At 43.5% G+C, this 18,741-nt stretch overlaps 3 protein-coding genes across 3 annotated transcripts; all 3 read left to right on the top strand.

Moving 5' to 3' along the window:
- Window positions 1-1,869: 1,869 nt before the first annotated feature.
- Window positions 1,870-2,625, top strand: LOC134203969 (uncharacterized). The gene is made up of 3 exons (XM_062678807.1): window positions 1,870-2,006; window positions 2,071-2,349; window positions 2,409-2,625. Exons 1-3 carry the CDS (start codon window positions 1,980-1,982, stop codon window positions 2,460-2,462), a joined length of 360 nt encoding a protein of 119 aa, XP_062534791.1. The 5' UTR covers window positions 1,870-1,979; the 3' UTR covers window positions 2,463-2,625.
- Window positions 2,626-3,242: 617 nt separating this feature from the next.
- On the top strand, window positions 3,243-3,998 carry LOC134203970 (uncharacterized). The gene is made up of 3 exons (XM_062678808.1): window positions 3,243-3,379; window positions 3,444-3,722; window positions 3,782-3,998. Exons 1-3 carry the CDS (start codon window positions 3,353-3,355, stop codon window positions 3,833-3,835), a joined length of 360 nt encoding a protein of 119 aa, XP_062534792.1. The 5' UTR covers window positions 3,243-3,352; the 3' UTR covers window positions 3,836-3,998.
- An 803-nt stretch (window positions 3,999-4,801) lies between these two features.
- On the top strand, window positions 4,802-9,209 carry LOC134203975 (mucin-2-like). Its single transcript, XM_062678810.1, is given in 7 exon segments — window positions 4,802-4,867; window positions 4,870-5,046; window positions 5,049-5,076; window positions 5,282-5,360; window positions 5,362-5,401; window positions 5,404-7,990; window positions 8,123-9,209. Coding segments are annotated over 7 exon segments (3,765 nt in total). The 5' UTR covers window positions 4,802-4,821; the 3' UTR covers window positions 8,931-9,209.
- Window positions 9,210-18,741: the final 9,532 nt, after the last annotated feature.

Consider the following 18,741-nt stretch of genomic DNA (forward strand, 5'->3'; position numbering starts at 1 on the left):
GCAATTGTCATTCTAGATAAAATTAATTACGATAACCTTATGATAGAAAAACTTAATAATGGTCCATACAGAAAACAAAGAAAAGATCCCTTGACAGATATTGTGAAAAAAGTAGATAAAACCATCAAAGAATGTAAACCCATATTTGAAAATTTGCCTCGACTTAAAATTTCCAACCCAACTTTGCCTAGAATTAGAGGACAGCCCTGAATTCACAAACCCGGAAACGAAATCAGAGAAATAATATCTGCGGAAGGATCTCCAACTCACAAAATAGCAAAACGGTTAGTCAAAGATATTCCAAACACTCCACACACACACACAGACAGACACTAGACAGGTACAAAACACAAAACAGTTTATTGACAATTTACAAAATTCAGGACATATCGGAGAAGACGAGATAATGGTTTCATTTGATGTGGCTGCATTGTTCCCCAGTGTACCCGTAAAAGAAGCTATTATCTTGTTGGAAGACTGGTTACTTAAACAAAAATCAGACGCAACTTGGAAGACAAAAGTACGCACATATTTAAAATTAACAAGACTTTGCACAAAGGATAACTTTTTTATATTCAGAGGAGAATACTTCAAGCAGACAAAAGGAACACCAATGGGTAATCCCCTGTCCCCTTTCTTGTGTGAACTGTTCATGGCTAATCTTGAAAAGGATTTGAAGGAAAAAGAGATCATTCCTGAACGATGGTGGAGATATGTAGATGATATCTTTAGCATCATCAAGAAAGACGCACTTCCATCAATCCTAGAAGCCATTAACAGTGCACGCACACAGGGATATCAAGTTCACTTGTGAACAAGAGAAAGACGGGAAATTACCCTTTTGAATGTTTTAATAGTTATAGAATCAAACCAAATGAATTTCGAAATTTACAGAAAACCCACACACACACAAAGAGTTATACCCAACACTTCAAACCATTCACACCAACACAAAGCAGCCGCATTCAAACACATGATACATAGACTCGAGACTTTTCCGCTGAGCGTCACAGGAAACAGAAAGAATTAAATTACATTTTTGAAACAGCTAGACTAAACGGATACTCAACTAGAACTATTCAAGCTATTATAGACAAACATAGAAAACCCAGTACAGAAAATCATTAACTACATTATCACCAATAACAAATGAATTATGACGAGTATCCGTTAATTTTGACCATAATATAACCAGACCATTACGCTCAAAATTTAGAAAATTGGTATCGAATTAGTTTTCAGTAGCAGGAACAACCAACTGAAGACACTACTTGGAAGCACAAAAGATCCCGTTGACGCATTAGGAAAATCTGGAGTTTATAAAATATCATGCCCACACTGTGACAAAATCTACATAGGACAGACAAAACGAACACTAGACACGAGGTTCAAAGAACATTTGGCAGAAGTAACTAAAGCAAACAAAGACACTGAAAAGGGTATACATTATCATTTCAAATCTAAAGTAGCTGAACATATATTTAACGAAGATCATCAATTAACCAAAGACAACATATCACTTCTCAGACAAATACAAAATCCTTGGAAACTTGACGTAGCGGAAAGCTTAGAAATTTACAAACAAAAACAAATAAACTTACTTAACAAAGATCAAGGAAACGGATATACCTGGCTGTTTAGATTACTACCCACGGGACGACGACGAATCGGTCCAAGCGACGTGCCCTAATTTTTACCTACAGTTCTACCTACACACCATATTTAAAGTTAATGAGCAATGTTTTTCTTCAGTCGATAACAAACACTGAAGAAGTTTCCAAGTAGGAAACGAAATACGTACACTGTAAACCCAGGAATACTCTTTAAAGAGTAAAAAATGAACATTTTTTGCCGATATATGGAGCTGTCAAAATAATGGGTAATTTATTTTTGACAATAATGCGTATTTTATGCCCATTTCCATGTTCCATGTTTTTACTCATTAAAGAGTGAAAAACAAGTTCAGTTTCAAACAAACGATGGAAAAAGCTGTTGGCGGAAGAATGGTAAGAGTTTTTGTTTTTTCTATTGATATTTGAAATATTAAAATAAACTATATATCTATTTCAGTTCACAAACGCTGTCAAGAACCAGGAGTTTGAGCTCTTTATGTACACATGCCTCATAACCCGAATGGATTGGGGTAGACCCAAGGTAGACCCCGAAGTATGTACCAAGCGATTCGGACAAAAGCTAGACTGCTGCGGAACATCCACCGGTACTTATAAAACACTCCGTGATAGGATCAATATGTTGCTTACATTCGGTTCCTGGAGATCCTGTGCGGTGCTTATTTGTTTAGTCATCCGGCTTCTGGTGATTCAACATCCGGAGGATGAATTTTTCAAGGTAATTTTGATACTCTCAGTGCTTTTCTAATCTAACTGATTATTTCCCGTATACTATAGCAATCGAATAACGTTGGGAATAACCTTTGCACTGACCACCACTGTCTGGAATAACCGTCGAGACAGCCGCTGGGAGTACTTTGACTGACGGTGGTAGAACCGGGAAGAGAGAGACTTCATAAAGAAAATTTGGTCCTAAAAATTGAAAAAATCTAGTGTGGGACTCGGAGCCCGGTAACCATATTATTACTACTATTAAAATATGCTTAAATAAAGATTATTCCATGCACCCTATGTAAATGAGTCGCTTGTTTTAATTTTACATAATACTTAATTGAAATTATAAATGATTTTTTGTTGATCAACAAGAGTAAAAAGTACCCATTCTTGGTAGCTTGACGTTTCGAATAATGAGTAAAATTTACTCCTCAATCTGACGTATAGGTCTTTTACTCATTAATGAGTAAACGCTGTTTACTCTTTTAATGAGTTGAACTATTTAACTTCATAATGGGCATTTTTTTACCCATTAAAGAGTACTTTGGTGGCACAGTGTATCTGCTTGTTGATACATAAAAAAAAAGTTAATAGTGGAAGTAAATGGAAGAATAATAGTATTTTAACCTTGTAGCATTTCCCCTAAGACGCTCTAAAATAATTAATTATAATTAATTAGTTAATTTTTATTTTTTACCTAATAATAACAATACTTCTCAATATTAGATCAGAAACGAACATAACCACAATCTTCAATGTTTGGCTCCGGCACAATAGCAAATTTTGGCTTCAGTTTGACAACCAAATCGATTCTATCCGCACCACCCACACTGTAAACCCAGGAATACTCTTTAAAGAGTAAAAAATGAACATTTTTTGCCGATATATGGAGCTGTCAAAATAATGGGTAATTTATTTTTGACAATAATGCGTATTTTATGCCCATTTCCATGTTCCATGTTTTTACTCATTAAAGAGTGAAAAACAAGTTCAGTTTCAAACAAACGATGGAAAAAGCTGTTGGCGGAAGAATGGTAAGAGTTTTTGTTTTTTCTATTGATATTTGAAATATTAAAATAAACTATATATCTATTTCAGTTCACAAACGCTGTCAAGAACCAGGAGTTTGAGCTCTTTATGTACACATGCCTCATAACCCGAATGGATTGGGGTAGACCCAAGGTAGACCCCGAAGTATGTACCAAGCGATTCGGACAAAAGCTAGACTGCTGCGGAACATCCACCGGTACTTATAAAACACTCCGTGATAGGATCAATATGTTGCTTACATTCGGTTCCTGGAGATCCTGTGCGGTGCTTATTTGTTTAGTCATCCGGCTTCTGGTGATTCAACATCCGGAGGATGAATTTTTCAAGGTAATTTTGATACTCTCAGTGCTTTTCTAATCTAACTGATTATTTCCCGTATACTATAGCAATCGAATAACGTTGGGAATAACCTTTGCACTGACCACCACTGTCTGGAATAACCGTCGAGACAGCCGCTGGGAGTACTTTGACTGACGGTGGTAGAACCGGGAAGAGAGAGACTTCATAAAGAAAATTTGGTCCTAAAAATTGAAAAAATCTAGTGTGGGACTCGGAGCCCGGTAACCATATTATTACTACTATTAAAATATGCTTAAATAAAGATTATTCCATGCACCCTATGTAAATGAGTCGCTTGTTTTAATTTTACATAATACTTAATTGAAATTATAAATGATTTTTTGTTGATCAACAAGAGTAAAAAGTACCCATTCTTGGTAGCTTGACGTTTCGAATAATGAGTAAAATTTACTCCTCAATCTGACGTATAGGTCTTTTACTCATTAATGAGTAAACGCTGTTTACTCTTTTAATGAGTTGAACTATTTAACTTCATAATGGGCATTTTTTTACCCATTAAAGAGTACTTTGGTGGCACAGTGCAGGGGCGAATCAAAGTGCAAAACACTTCATAGTAGCGTGTATATTTTTTTGAGTGTATAGTTATAGGGTCTCCCCAAATCAATGACGCTCGTCAATGACTGTCATCTTTGCACAAAAATGACATATTTTTTTAGCTTTTTTGACAAACCGCGACAAACCGCGAAGGAGTTTATAACTCGGGAGCGGACTTTGTTTCTCTGTGTTACTTTTGTTAGTAAAATAAAATATCTCGAAATTAACTGTCAATTGGTAATAAGCAGTGACTAATCCGTGAACTCCGTTAGCGGAAGTGCGGTTCTAGTGTAGTGTGGTAAACCTCGAAAGGAAAACACTGGGAACCTGTGATTGAAACTTCGTTTCCAGCAGCCGACGGTCGCTGTGAGGGGTCAAGGTAAAAAGTTGATGTTGCAACAGCATTCCTTGAGGTGAGTCTGTTACTATAAGAGAATTTGAGGTTAGGAATAGTTGATGTTTGTTTTTGAAAACGTTTTTGATATGCGATAAGTAAAATATGAATTTTCTAGTTCGGATTTTCACCGAGGCAATGAATCACAATCGCAGCAAGTTCACGTCGTTCAGCGATCTAAGCGGGTTAATTTGAGCCGAACGCTTAGCAGTCCGGTGGCGGAATCGACACATCTAGAAGGCCCAAGCAACAACAGAAGTGGGTTGTTTACCAGTCCGGCAAAAGGAATGGCCAGCGTGAAGCGGAAACCAACTTCGCCGCTGTTTAATAGCAAGACTACCTTCAGAAGCAGCGGAAATCTAAATTGACCGGATTTGGGCGGATTGATCCTCAGTGAGTTTTTTAAATGAATATTTTTAACTATCGAATTGTGACAGGGATGGCAGCGGGTTATGCAAACATTGGTTAGTTTGTTATACATCAGCAAAATATATAAAAAAAATTTATAGTTATTTCAAAAATTACATTTGCCAGAACCAAAAAACATTTTCTGCAATGAGTGTTTGTAATTTTTTTAATAATTATTTTACCGTTTCAGAGTTTACACCGATGCTCAAAGTCGAGGGTTGGTCAATCGATTGGTGAAGTATCATGACAGGACACAATCTCCGTTGAATAAAAAGTCAATCTATGACTAGCTTATACAACAAACCGGGTCAATTCCTGTAGTGCACTTGAAGAAAACCGAAATCAAGTATTCGCCTCGGCGGAACAATTCCGTGACGTCGGTTCGTATCGCTCCACCGGAAAAGTCCGTCTTTCAAGCCAACACTCGATCCAACATTTTGAGAGCCGGTTCGCTGTTGATTCCAGCGGAGCCACATATGAAACTGGCCAGAGGTTCCCAACCGGATGATGAAATCGACGCAGAGAATCGAGTTATAGCTCCGACGGCTGAACTGGATGTAGCTCCGACCAAGAGCGTGCTGGATGCTTTAAAGGAAATTTCACGAAAGAGAATCAACAACGAAGAGCTGGATGCGGACCGAATTAAAAAGCAATGCAAGGAACTGTCAGAGGTAGATTCTGGAGGCGGAGGTGGAACAAAACGTGCCAGAGAACTCCCTTCATCGGCGTCGCCACCTTCAAAAGGATCTGGAGATCAGCAGCTTCAGAAGAAACGATTGTGCAGCAAAAATAATGATATTTTAAGTTCATTGAGTTCCAGTTTGGTTATGAGCACGCCGAAAAGGGTAGAGCCCGTTTCTTCGAAGCCACGTGAGCTGAACATGGATCAGACTTTTGCAACCAATGTAGGAACGCCCTTTGGCTCGAATGCCACAGTGGTGGCCGATAGAAAAGCCGAATTACGAGAGTCGGTAGTTTTGAATAATTTAGAATCTACATCGTTGCCGCAGATAGTTAGGAGTGTGCCAGAAATTATGCCGCCGATTAAACCTAAACCTTCTCAGCCGAAGATTACTCTATTCAACAAGAAGTATGACGATACATTGGTCAGGCAAGTGGTGAGCGATAATGAGGAGCAGGATGATGACGAAGAATTGGGAGGCCGGATTAGTTTTATAAAGCCGAAGCAAAAGTCGCCGATTTTGAACAGCGATAAGGCAGCTTTACGGCAGGTTGAGAAGTCAAAACTATCATTGATTCTTAGTTGCCTCAGCGAGGACTATGACGATGAAGAGGAACCGCCAGAACCTATAACTAATGTTCCAATTGTGGCGAAAGATACAGTTGATGCTTTAAAACCGTCACTGGGTAAGGTAGAGGAAAAGAGATCGGAAGTGACTGTCCCGAAACCGAGCGGGATTGCAGCTTTGATCAGTGAACCCATCAAGGATGCTGGCTTAGGTAAAATTGAACCTCCCAAGCCGGTAATCGTTAAATCAAGCGAACCATCAAAATCAACGGGACAATTCAATTTTGGAACACCAACCAAGCCAACGGACATCAATGCTACTTTTAGCTTCCAAACACCGACCAAACCTGCATCAACCTCAGCGGACACCAAACCTCTAGAGAAAGCTACTTTTTCGTTTGGAACCACAGCTGCTCCAGGTATTAACGCCCCGAAGTCCGATGCTCCTCCTGCATACACTTTACCGGCAGCTAACTCTACATCAGTTCCAATTCCGGCGACACCTTCCGGATTTGGTTTCTCAACTTCCCCGAAATCAACGATCACCACAACAAAAACGGCTTCCGTTACTCCAAGTTTAATTAACTTCTCACCAGCTCCGACATCCAAACAGGACGTTCCAAAAAGTGGTTTTTCGCTTCTCCCTGCTATTTCTACAAACGCATCGTCAGGCAGTCCTCAAAACACGTTGAGCATCGCCCAGTCCTCTATTCCTACCTTCGGCAGTGGTTCTGGATTTAGTGCTTTTAAACCACTATCACCTACAGCGGGAACAACGACTGAATCCGCTGCAGTTTCATCGTTTGGAACCATTGCTGCGACACCACCCGCTTCAACATCAGCAACAATCACCAACATTCCAACTCCTGGTGGTTTCTCTTTCGGAACAAGTAGCATTCTGAAAGCTACAACTGCAGCGGCATCCACGACGACAACCACAAGTGCATTCTCTTTCGGAGGAGCGTCATCTGTTGCTGCCACACCGGCGACGGCAGCACCTATTTTCGGTGCGTCCTCCGCGGCACCGAAATTCGGGTTTGGTTCAGTCCCTACTGCTACCACGGCTTCTATCGCTCCCTCGTTTGGAACCGTAACGACGACTTCTACTGTTCCCTTGTTTGGAACCGCAACGACCACTACGGCAGCCTCATCCTTCGTAGCACCGAACGCTCCACCAACAACGGCGCCTCCACCATTCGGAAGCGTATCCACTTCAAGCATTTCCACGGTAAAGCCACATTCTGCGGGCATTTTTGGAGGAGCCGTTGATGCTAATACACCAATCACATTTGGTCAGGTGCCATCTGCGAGTTCCAGTTTTTCGTTCGGTTCTGGAAATAACACCGCGGCGTTTTCGTTCGGAAATGCCGCCACATCAGCACCGGTCACAGTCACGACAGCAGCCCCAGTGGCGGCCAACAGCAGTAACGTCTTTGGAAGCGGGATTAACAGTGGAAACGCGAGCTCTGTGCCGAGTTTCGCTTCGGTACCTTCGTTCGGTACCAGCCCGGCTCCGGTATTTGGTGCCGCCACCAGCCCACCTGCGTTCGGTGCTTCCGTTGCCAGCGCGACATCGACGGCTACTGGCTTTGGAGCATCCCCAATGTTTGGTGCCGGGCCCGGATCGTCAGCCACAGCCGCTAATTCAAGGTAAGTTTTTCATATAGACAATTTTTGTTTCATATTTTGTGCTTATTCAATTATTACATTATAATTCAACTATAGAATTGCTTTCCACATGTACACATGTTTTAATTCTATTTTTTTTCTCCTCTATACCAGCGCCGTATTTGGTAGATCCTCCACGGTTACATCGCCTTTTGGTGGGACCAATTCAACACCGGCAGCGTCAACAACAAGCCTGTTCGGGGGCGGCACTTCCAACAACAATCAATCCAGTGTTACTTCCCCAGCATCCGCTCCATTCTCTTTCGGTGCTTCCGCAGCGACAGTGCCACCAACGACCAATAAACCTTTTGCATTTGGCGGTAATGCCACTGTCAGCAGTAACAACAGCTCTGGTGTAAGCTCCTCTACTCCGGCTGGCAGTGTTAATAAATCTAACAGTTTCAGTTTTACCGCGGGATCGAATTCAACGGCAGCACCAGTTGCTGCCAGTGCATCTGCGTTCAATTTTGGTGTCGCTTCGAACGCAACCAACTCTGTTATGCCTCCGCCAGCATTCGATAGTAACACTGGCAACACTCCATTCTCCTTCAATACCAGCGCAACTAATAATAATAATCAGGCGACCGTTAAGCCGTTTGCGTTCGGTACGCCTAGTCAAACCACATCAACCCCGTCAGTTGGTGGTGCCGGAATATTTGGAGGGCCTGGCGGAGGATCGGCGCCTGCGTTTAACTTTTCCGCCGGTTCGAACCCCGCTGGCAACGCTCCTAGTGCCGCCGTTCCAACTGCATTCTCATTCACCGGTGGCGCTGCTGCAACAGCAGTATCAGGAGGTCCATTCGCTATGCCAAACGGAGCAGCACCCGGAGGTGCCCCCATGTTTAGCATCGGCACCGGTGGTGGTTCGAATATGCCCCCAGGAAGAAGGCCAATTCGAATGGCAACCAGACGTTTAAAGTGAAGTTATTAGCCGTGCAACTTAACGGTATGGATGTGTATGTTTTTGGTACTATTTTTTGAGATCTTCGGTAGTTGCAGTTTTGTGTATAGATGATAAACCTTTATTATGCATTCAATGTTTTTCCATGGCATATTATTCTATCTTTTTTTTTCCTAATGTGAAAAAAAATCTCTACTTAAATTTTTGATCTGTTTTTCTTATCCGAAATACGATTATGCACTCATCAAATCGTCATGTAAAACAGTTAGTCCAATAGTAAAATATTTAATGCGAAAAAAATAGTTTTCTGAGGAAATGGGAAGAAAGAAAGCTTTCACTACAAGTTAGAACCCTCAATTGTCATTGTTGTGTTTAGATAAATGTAGACATTTATTATTGCCTTTGTCGGAATTACTCTTGACTTAACTGTTTGCCGTTTACTACGTGCATTTTATCAATCCCACCTCCTTCAGCCGTTAGGATATCTTAGACACTCTGGTTGTAGTAATGTGTAACGGTGTAAATTTGGTCATATCGTCAGGCTCAGTTCAATACTGAAGCTGACAATATAACGTCCCACCACGGGAGCGCTGAAAAGCGCATTGAGACTAGGGCTTCCATTCTCGGAAACGATTTCCCGGGATTCCCGATTCCCGGGATTTATGTATCAGTTTCCCCAATTTCCCGGGAAATGAACATACTAAAATATTCTTTTTCGCTCGACTGTAGTATTGAGCTTATTTGGGAAATATTTGGCTTCGCAGTCTTGGAGGAAATTGAAAACTATGTTTTTAATCTTTTCCCGACGTTTCGGTCCATTTAGGGCCTTGACCATTCATTGGTCCATTCGACCCCTTGAAAAAGCCAAATATTTTCCAAATAAGCATACTAAAATATTTTGAAATAATTGTCTTTTTTTTAAATTTAATGATAACGGATTTTGGGGTATCAATTACATTTTTTTACTAGCATCATCTCACTATTTATTTTCCTATTGAAGTTTAAGAATACAGTGCATTCCAACACGTGTTGAAGAGAGGCGAGACAAAGAACCAGTTTATATCTATCGTTCGTTTATTCAGTAGGTCCAAACGTCGGTAAGCGTTGTGAAGTCGAATTAAAAATTTAGTGTCTGTGGTGGAACAGCAGAGCTACCAATGTTCGCAGATATTCAGGCAATAGCAGTGACCGCTTTGGCAGGTATTTTAAGACCTTCAATCCTTTTTGATTCAATTCCCGAAAAGACTCATATTCCAAAAACTCGTTTGTATTTTGAGATATTTCTATTTTTATTTTCATTTGAATACTTTATAATATTGGTGGGCTAACGGGTGTCCTACGAAAGGCTGAAACACATAAGGCTGAATGCTCATAAGGCTGAACTCAAAAGGCTGAAATCCTGAAAGGCTGAAAGTATCAAAAGGCTGAAAGTCTCAAAAGGCTGAAAGTATCAGAAGGCTGAAACGTATCGAAAGGCTGAAATTGATGGGATGAAATGAATCCCAACCATACGATATGTTGTACCAACTATGTTGAGTGGTTGGATAGTGAATAATTGATAAAGAATAGAGAATAATGAATAAATAAGAATAAAAAAATTAATAATAAAGAATGAAGAATAAAGAATAAAGAAAAAAGAATAAAGAATAAAGAATAAAGAATAAAGAATAAAGAATAAAGAATAAAGAATAAAGAATAAAGAATAAAGAATAAAGAATAAAGAATAAAGAATAAAGAATAAAGAATAAAGAATAAAGAATAAAGAATAAAAAAATAAAGAATAAAGAATAAAGAATAAAGAATACAGAATAAATAATAAAGAATAAAGAATAAAAAATAAAGAATAAAGAATAAAAAATAAAGAATAAAGAATAATAAAAAATAAAGAATGAAAAATAAAGAATAAAGGATAAAGAATAAAGAATAAGGAAAAAAGAATGAGGAATAAAGAATAAAGAATAAAGAATAATAAAAAATAAAGAATGAAAAATAAAGAATAAAGGATAAAGAATAAAGAATAAGGAATAAAGAATGAGGAATAAAGAATAAAGAATAAAGTATAAAGAATAAAGTATAAAGAATAAAGAATAAAAATTTCACAGAGACGAAGGAAGGAGGAAAGCAGAAGGCAGAAGACGGAAGGAGAGAGAATGAAGACGGAAGATGGAAGAAGGAAAAAAGATGAAAGATTGAAGAAAGAACATAGAAGAAGGAAGAAAGAAAAAGTAAGATAAAGATGAAAGAAGAAATAACGGTGATGCAAGAAGAAACAAGGAAGAAGGAAGGATAAAGATGGAAGAATGAAGAAGGAAGAAAGAAGAAAACACAAGAATGAAGAAAAAAGGAGTGACAATGGGTCTGGGGTGAGAATGGGTCATCGCTCTCACCGGCAGTCTTGAGGTCGTAGAGAAAAATCGTTCAAAAAGATCTCTTATATTTTAGTCTTCTTGCTCTCAGATACATTCAATGCATTCTACAAGCATTCATTCAGTGACCCATTCTCAACCCCATTTGACCCATTGTCACCCCCGACGACAGTACCTCAAAATGTTATGAGCTGTATAGACTACAATATAAGAATTCTGTATATAAATTGAAAGACAACAAAAAGTCACAAGAAGGTTGCGGATCATTTTAGTTTATGCTCCTTTTAACGTCAAATGTGAATTCTTCCACTAATATTTTTTTCTCACGATTTTTCAGCCTTTCGAGTTTCAGCCTTTTGTTATTTCAGCCTTATGTGAGATTTTTACTTTTCAGCCTTTCGTGTTCAGCCTTACGAGTTTTCAGCCTTATGTGATTCAGCCTTGCGTGGAAGACCCGGGCTAACAGATCTTGATGGAAAACAGATTTTAGGTCTTTAGTATCTTTAGTCGATCATTACAACTGTCTTACAATGCAAAACTTTTGCAATTTGATGCGTTTCAGGTGCTGTTCGGCATTTCAAACATAGGAAGAATTCTCATTTCAAATATTTCATTCATCTGCTTTAAATACATTCAAAGTCGAAAACGTGTTCAAGTGGACGACATGAATAAAAATGGCTTATCCTTCAAAGTTTACCAGAAGATTCTATGCACTAAAAAAAATCGTCGATTATAAGAAAAGTTCATTTATTCATTATCAGACTAAGGCCGGAGTGGCCTGTGCTGCACATAAGTCTTCTCCATTCAGCTCGGTCCATGGCTGCACTTCGCCAACCACGCAGTTTGCGGAGGGTCCGCAAATCGTCCTCCACCTGATCCCGTCGGATCGTTGTCGAGAACCATTTTCACCGGATTACTGTCCGACATTCTGGCTACGTGCCCGGCCCACCGCAGTCTTCCGATGTTCACGATGTGAACGATGGATGGTTCTCCCAACAGCTGATGCAACTCGTGGTTCGTGATTCGCCTCCTCCACGTACCGTCCGCCATCTGCACCCCGCCATAGATGGTACGCAACACTTTCCTTTCAAAAACTCCCAGTGCGCGTTGGTCCTCCACGCGCATCGTCCAGGTCTCGTGTCCGTAGAGAACTACCGGTCTTATAAGCGTTTTGTAGATAGTCAGTTTGGTACGGCGGCGAACTCTATTCGATCGGAGCGTCTTACGTAGTCCAAAGTACGTACGATTTCCAGCCACTATGCGCCTCCGAATTTCTCTGCTGGTATCGTTATCGGCGATCACCAGTGAGCCCAAGTACACGAATTCTTCAACTACCTCGATTTCGTCACCACCGATAGAAACTCGTGGTGGGTGGCTTACATTGACCTCTCTTGAGCCTCTTCCTATCATGTACTTTGTCTTCGACGTGTTGATGACTAGTCCAATCCGTTTAGCTTCGCTTTTCAGTCTGATGTAGGCTTCCTCCATCCTCTCAAAGTTACGTGCCATGATATCAATGTCGTCGGCGAAACCAAATAACTGGACGGACTTCGTGAAAATCGTACCACTCGTGTCAATCCCTGCCCTTCGTATTACTCCCTCCAAAGCGATGTTGAATAGCAGGCACGAAAGACCATCACCTTGCCGTAACCCTCTACGCGTTTCGAAGGGACTCGAGAATGCCCCTGAAATTCGAACTACGCACATCACCCGATCCATCATCGCCTTGATCAACCGTATCAGTTTATCCGGAAATCCGTTTTCGTGCATTAGCTGCCATAGCTGGTCCCGATAATATTGTATCATATGCGGCTTTGAAGTCGATAAATAGATGATGTGTGGGCACGTTGTATTCGCGGCATTTCTGCAATACCTGACGTATGGCGAACACCTGGTCTGTGGTAGAGCGTTCACCCATAAATCCCGCCTGGTACTGCCCCACGAACTCTCTTGGAATTGGTGTTAGTCGGCGGCATAAAATTTGGGAGAGTACCTTGTAGGCGGCGTTCAGCAATGTGATTGCGCGGTAGTTACTACAATCTAGCTTATCGCCCTTTTTGTAGATGGGACGCACGACACCTTCCATCCACTCCTGCGGCAGAACCTCATCCTCCCAAACCTTGGTAATCACCCAGTGCAGCGCTCTAGTCAGTGCCTCACCACCGTGTTTAAACAGCTCTCCTGGTAGTTGGTCAACTCCAGGGGCTTTGTTGTTTTTCAGCCGGCCGATCTCCTCCTGGATTTCCTGGAGATTCGGAGCCGGAAGTCGCATGTCCTGCGCGCGTGCTCCTAGGTTCATTACCATACCGCCACCGTTGTCTGCCATATCGCCATTCAGGTGCTCTTCGTAGTGCTGCTGCCACCTTTGGATCACCTCACGCTCGTTTGTAAGAAGGTTCCCGTTTATGTCCTTACACATATCGGGCTGTGGCACGTGGCCCTTACGTGAACGGTTCAACTTCTCATAGAACTTTCGTGCGTTATTAGCGCGGTACAGTTGCTCCGTCTCTTCACGGTCTCGATCTTCCTGCTGGCGCTTTTTCCTCCGGAAAATCGAGTTTTGTCTGTTCCGCGCCCGATTGTATCGTGCCTCGTTCGCCCTCGTGCGGTGTTGCAGTAATGTCGCCCATGCTGCATTCTTCTCCTCAACTAACTGCTCACATTCGCCGTCATACCAGTCGTTTCTCTGATCCGGAGCCACCGTGCCAAGTGCAGCGGTTGCGGTGCTTCCAATGGCGGATCGAATATCTCTCCAGCCATCTTCGAGAGATGCTGCGCCTAGCTGCTCTTCCGTTGGGAGTGCCCCTTCCAGCTGCTGCGCGTAGTCTTGGGCTAGTCTACCGTCTTGTAGCCGCCCAATTTTTAGCCGCGGCGGACGACTCCGACGCGTGTTGATCACCGTCGAGATTTTTGAGCGCAGGCATACTGCAACGAGGTAGTGGTCGGATTCAATATTCGCACTGCGGTAAGTGGGTACGTTCGTGATGTCGGAGAAGAATTTGCCGTCGATTAGAACGTGGTCGATTTGGTTTTCCGTTACTTGATTAGGTGATTTCCATGTGGCCTTGTGGATATTCTGGCGGGGGAAGAAAGTGCTTCGGACTACCATTCCGCGGGAGGCTGCAAAGTTTATGCATCGTTGGCCGTTGTCGTTCGATACGGTATGCAGACTATCTGGTCCGATGACCGGTCTATACATTTCCTCCCTTCCTACCTGAGCGTTCATTTCACCGATGACGATTTTGACGTCCCGCAGTGGGCATCCATCGTATGTCTGCTCCAGCTGCGCATAGAACGCTTCTTTCTCGTCGTTGGATCTCCCTTCGTGTGGGCAGTGCACGTTGATGATGCTATAGTTGAAGAAACGGCCTTTTATCCTCAGCTTGCACATCCTTGCGTTGATTGGGTGCCACCCAATCACGCGTTGGCGCATCTTTCCCAGCACTATGAAGCCGGTTCCCAGCTCGTTGGTGGTGCCACAGCTTTGGTAGAAGGTAGCCGCTCGATGCCCGCTTTTCCACACTTTCTGTCCTGTCCAGCAGATTTCCTGCAGCGCTACGACATCGAAGTTGCGGGGATGTAATTCATCGTAGATTATCCTGTCGCAACCTGCGAAGCCTAGCGACTTGCAGTTCCATGTTCCAAGCTTCCAATCGTGATCCTTTATACGTCGCCTAGGTCGTTGCCGGTTGTATCGAGTCGTTTTTAAAGGCGGCTTATTGGGCCTGCGCAAACCTCCTGCCTCGTCGGAGGGCCGTCGTGTCAGGGCTGTTTAGCGTCCCACCTAACACCAGGACTTGGGCTTGTGCGCTTTGAGCGGCACACGGTCGCTTTGGCGGAGCCTACTTGCGGATACATGCAGCTTTTTATAGAGGTTTAACAGGGCCCACTGTCAAACCCCACCACATCCTAGGCAGGCGCCACAACTCGCAGATGGCCTGGGGAGGGATCGTCAAGCCCTTGGACATAGTCCCTGCTGCCCCCAAACCGTTCACGTAAGGACCACGTACCACAGCCCGATATGTGTAAGGACATAAACGGGAACCTTCTTACAAACGAGCGTGAGGTGATCCAAAGGTGGCGGCAGCACAACGAAGAGCACCTGAATGGCGATATAGCAGACAACGGTGGCGGTATGGTAATGAACCTAGGAGCACGCGCGCAGGACATGCGACTTCCGGCTCCGAATCTCCAGGAAATCCAGGAGGAGATCGGCCGGCTGAAAAACAACAAAGCCCCTGGAGTTGACCAACTACCAGGAGAGCTGTTTAAACACGGTGGTGAAGCACTGGCTAGAGCGCTGCACTGGGTGATTACCTCGGTGATTACCAAGGTTTGGGAGGATGAGGTTCTGCCGCAGGAGTGGATGGAAGGTGTCGTGTGTCCCATCTACAAAAAGGGCGATAAGCTGGATTGTAGCAACTACCGCGCAATCACATTGCTGAACGCCGCCTACAAGGTACTCTCCCAAATTTTATGCCGTCGACTAACACCAATTGCAAAGGAGTTCGTGGGGCAGTACCAGGCGGGATTTATGGGTGAACGCTCTACCACAGACCAGGTGTTCGCCATACGTCAGGTATTGCAGAAATGCCGCGAATACAACGTGCCCACACATCATCTATTTATCGACTTTAAAGCCGCATATGATACAATCGATCGGGACCAGCTATGGCAGCTAATGCACGAAAACGGATTTCCGGATAAACTGATACGGTTGATCAAGGCGACGATGGATCGGGTGATGTGCGTAGTTCGAGTTTCAGGGGCATTCTCGAGTCCCTTCGAAACCCGTAGAGGGTTACGGCAAGGTGATGGTCTTTCGTGTCTGCTATTCAACATCGCTTTGGAGGGATAATACGAAGGGCAGGGATTGACACGAGTGGTACGATTTTCACGAAGTCCGTCCAGTTATTTGATTTCGCCGACGACATTGATATCATGGCACGTAACTTTGAGAGGATGGAGGAAGCCTACATCAGACTGAAAAGCGAAGCTAAACGGATTGGACTAGTCATCAACACGTCGAAGACGAAGTATATGATAGGAAGAGGCTCAAGAGAGGTCAATGTGAGCCACCCACCACGAGTTTCTATCGGTGGTGACGAAATCGAAGTGGTTGAAGAATTCGTGTACTTGGGCTCACTGGTGTCCGCCGATAACGAACGTACTTTGGACTCCGCAAGACGCTCCGATCGAATAGAGTTCGCCGCTGTACCAAACTGACTATCTACAAAACGCTTATAAGACCGGTAGTTCTCAACGGACACGAGACCTGGACGATGCTCGTGGAGGACCAACGCGCACTGGGAGTTTTCGAAAGGAAAGTGTTGCGTACCATCTATGGTGGGGTGCAGATGGCGGACGGTACGTGGAGGAGGCGAATGAACCACGAGTTGCATCAGCTGTTGGGAGAACCATCCATCGTTCACACCGCGAAAATCGGAAGACTGCGGTGGGCCGGGCACGTAGCCAGAATGTCGGACAGTAATCCGGTGAAAATGGTTCTCGACAACGATCCGACGGGAACAAGAAGGCGAGGTGCACAGCGGGCAAGGTGGATCGATCAGGTGGAGGACGACTTGCGGACCCTCCGCAGACTGCGTGGTTGGCGAAGTGCAGCCATGAACCGAGCTGAATGGAGATGTCTTTTATGTGCAGCACAGGCCACTCCGGCCTTAGTCTGATGATAAATAGCGAACTACTTCCGAAGTTGGGAAAGTTGCCTGTAGCTGGAGAAAAATCCAACTTCGGTATAAAAAGCGTAATAAATTTAATCCGGATAGACAATATTGTCGACTCATACGAGACGCAGAATAACCACAAAAGTAAACCCTCTAGCCCCGCCCCTTTGATGAGTTTTATGGAACGTACACACGGTCAAGCAGTTTGACCAACATTGACTCCACCTCGCGTTTATTCAAACATCCATCAAGTTTTACCAACAGCGGCACGAACAATCAATTTATTCGACCAACAATATCACACACGAACGACCGAAGCCCCAACTTGAACACCAACCATCAAAAAATATATGGGGTTTGTGCAACTTCACTACAAATGCTCAAACATGTTCGGCGAACCTTGACTCCGCCTCCGACTACTCAAACCAAAATCAAACCGTTTTATTTTTTTCCAACCGAGCCGCCAACTGTCAAATGGTTGTTCGAACAACTTCACACACGTTCAAACAAAGCAGCAACCGAAGCGTTTTCTTGGGGGCGGAGTCAATGTTCGTCAAACTGCTTAACTGGTGTGTACGTTGCATAATATTCGCACTCATATCGATTAACAAAGAGGCGGGATTGGTCGTGTGGTTGTCATCGTTAGGATCAGCAGCACTCAAGCGAAATTTTCTCGCAACATTCGGACTCTCGGTTGTGTGCTACGGTCGTTACAGCAGCGCAGCGGAGTATAAATATGCAATGGTGGCGGCTAAAGTGCCATCGATTGGCCATCATCAGTGTAAGCTGCTTTCAAGCCACAATTATTGATAAGAATTGTTATTGATTCGTAAAGCACTATAGAAGGAAAGATTGAGTCGAGGCGAGTTTTGTTCAAAGTGCATATTATTCGCTTGATGACGGCAGTTAGGGCGATGACATACTGACGCATCGAGCGATGCGGAGCGCGTCCAAGTACTCGTAAAGCAGAATATCAGCAAGAGAAACTCTTTTGTCTTGGACGCGTTCGCGCACGCACAGATCGGAGGTGCGTATGCTTATATCGGGAGTAGCGTTGTCTATTATCCGATACGGCGCACCAGCGTGGTCCAAGGTGTTGGAATATCAGGTAGTATACGACGCTTCGCTGTAGATCGAAGATGGGTAGGAGGCGCCAGTTGGTTGTAGTTGCTCTTGGGTATATTAAGGAATATTGTTATGGATGTATTGTAGATACCTATTGTTGAATAAAGAGAACGGCAGCTACTGGCAGAAGTATCAGTCAGTAGCCTGCCGTGGTGTAGAGAGGGAACTCTAGTTGTTATTCTTTGTGAGGGGGTTCCCTTCCTACAGGTTATGGACCCAGGAACGATTCCCGTTCTCCATCTTAGTGGGATGTTATGGCCGTCGACGTTATCGCAGTGGGATCATGGAACGGCCGTTAAGTCGCGTGGCGCAGTGGGATCATGGATCAGCCACGTAAGGTAGGATGCTGGTTGGTCAGCAGGAGTCCAGGAGGTGCTTTGGATCGGAACATTCAGGAGCTGGTCGGCAGAGCATCGAGAGGGAACTCTAGTTGTTATTCTTTGTGAGGTGGTTCCCTTGTCTGCCGTAACCACACAAGGCACTAGAGGCCAGGTACAATGAAATTGATCAGAGTACACCGGCTGATGTGTCTACGGGTCGCAAGCGCATACCGCGTGATCATGGCTGTTTCAAGAAGTTTTTGCATAGGTTCGGGTTCGCAGAATCTGCGGATTTTCCGGAATGCGTAGGCGAGGTGGAGTCGGCGGTACATGTGAT

This window comes from Armigeres subalbatus, unplaced genomic scaffold (assembly GCF_024139115.2).
Source record: "Armigeres subalbatus isolate Guangzhou_Male unplaced genomic scaffold, GZ_Asu_2 Contig307, whole genome shotgun sequence".
In the NCBI taxonomy this organism is placed as follows: Eukaryota; Metazoa; Arthropoda; class Insecta; order Diptera; family Culicidae; genus Armigeres; species Armigeres subalbatus.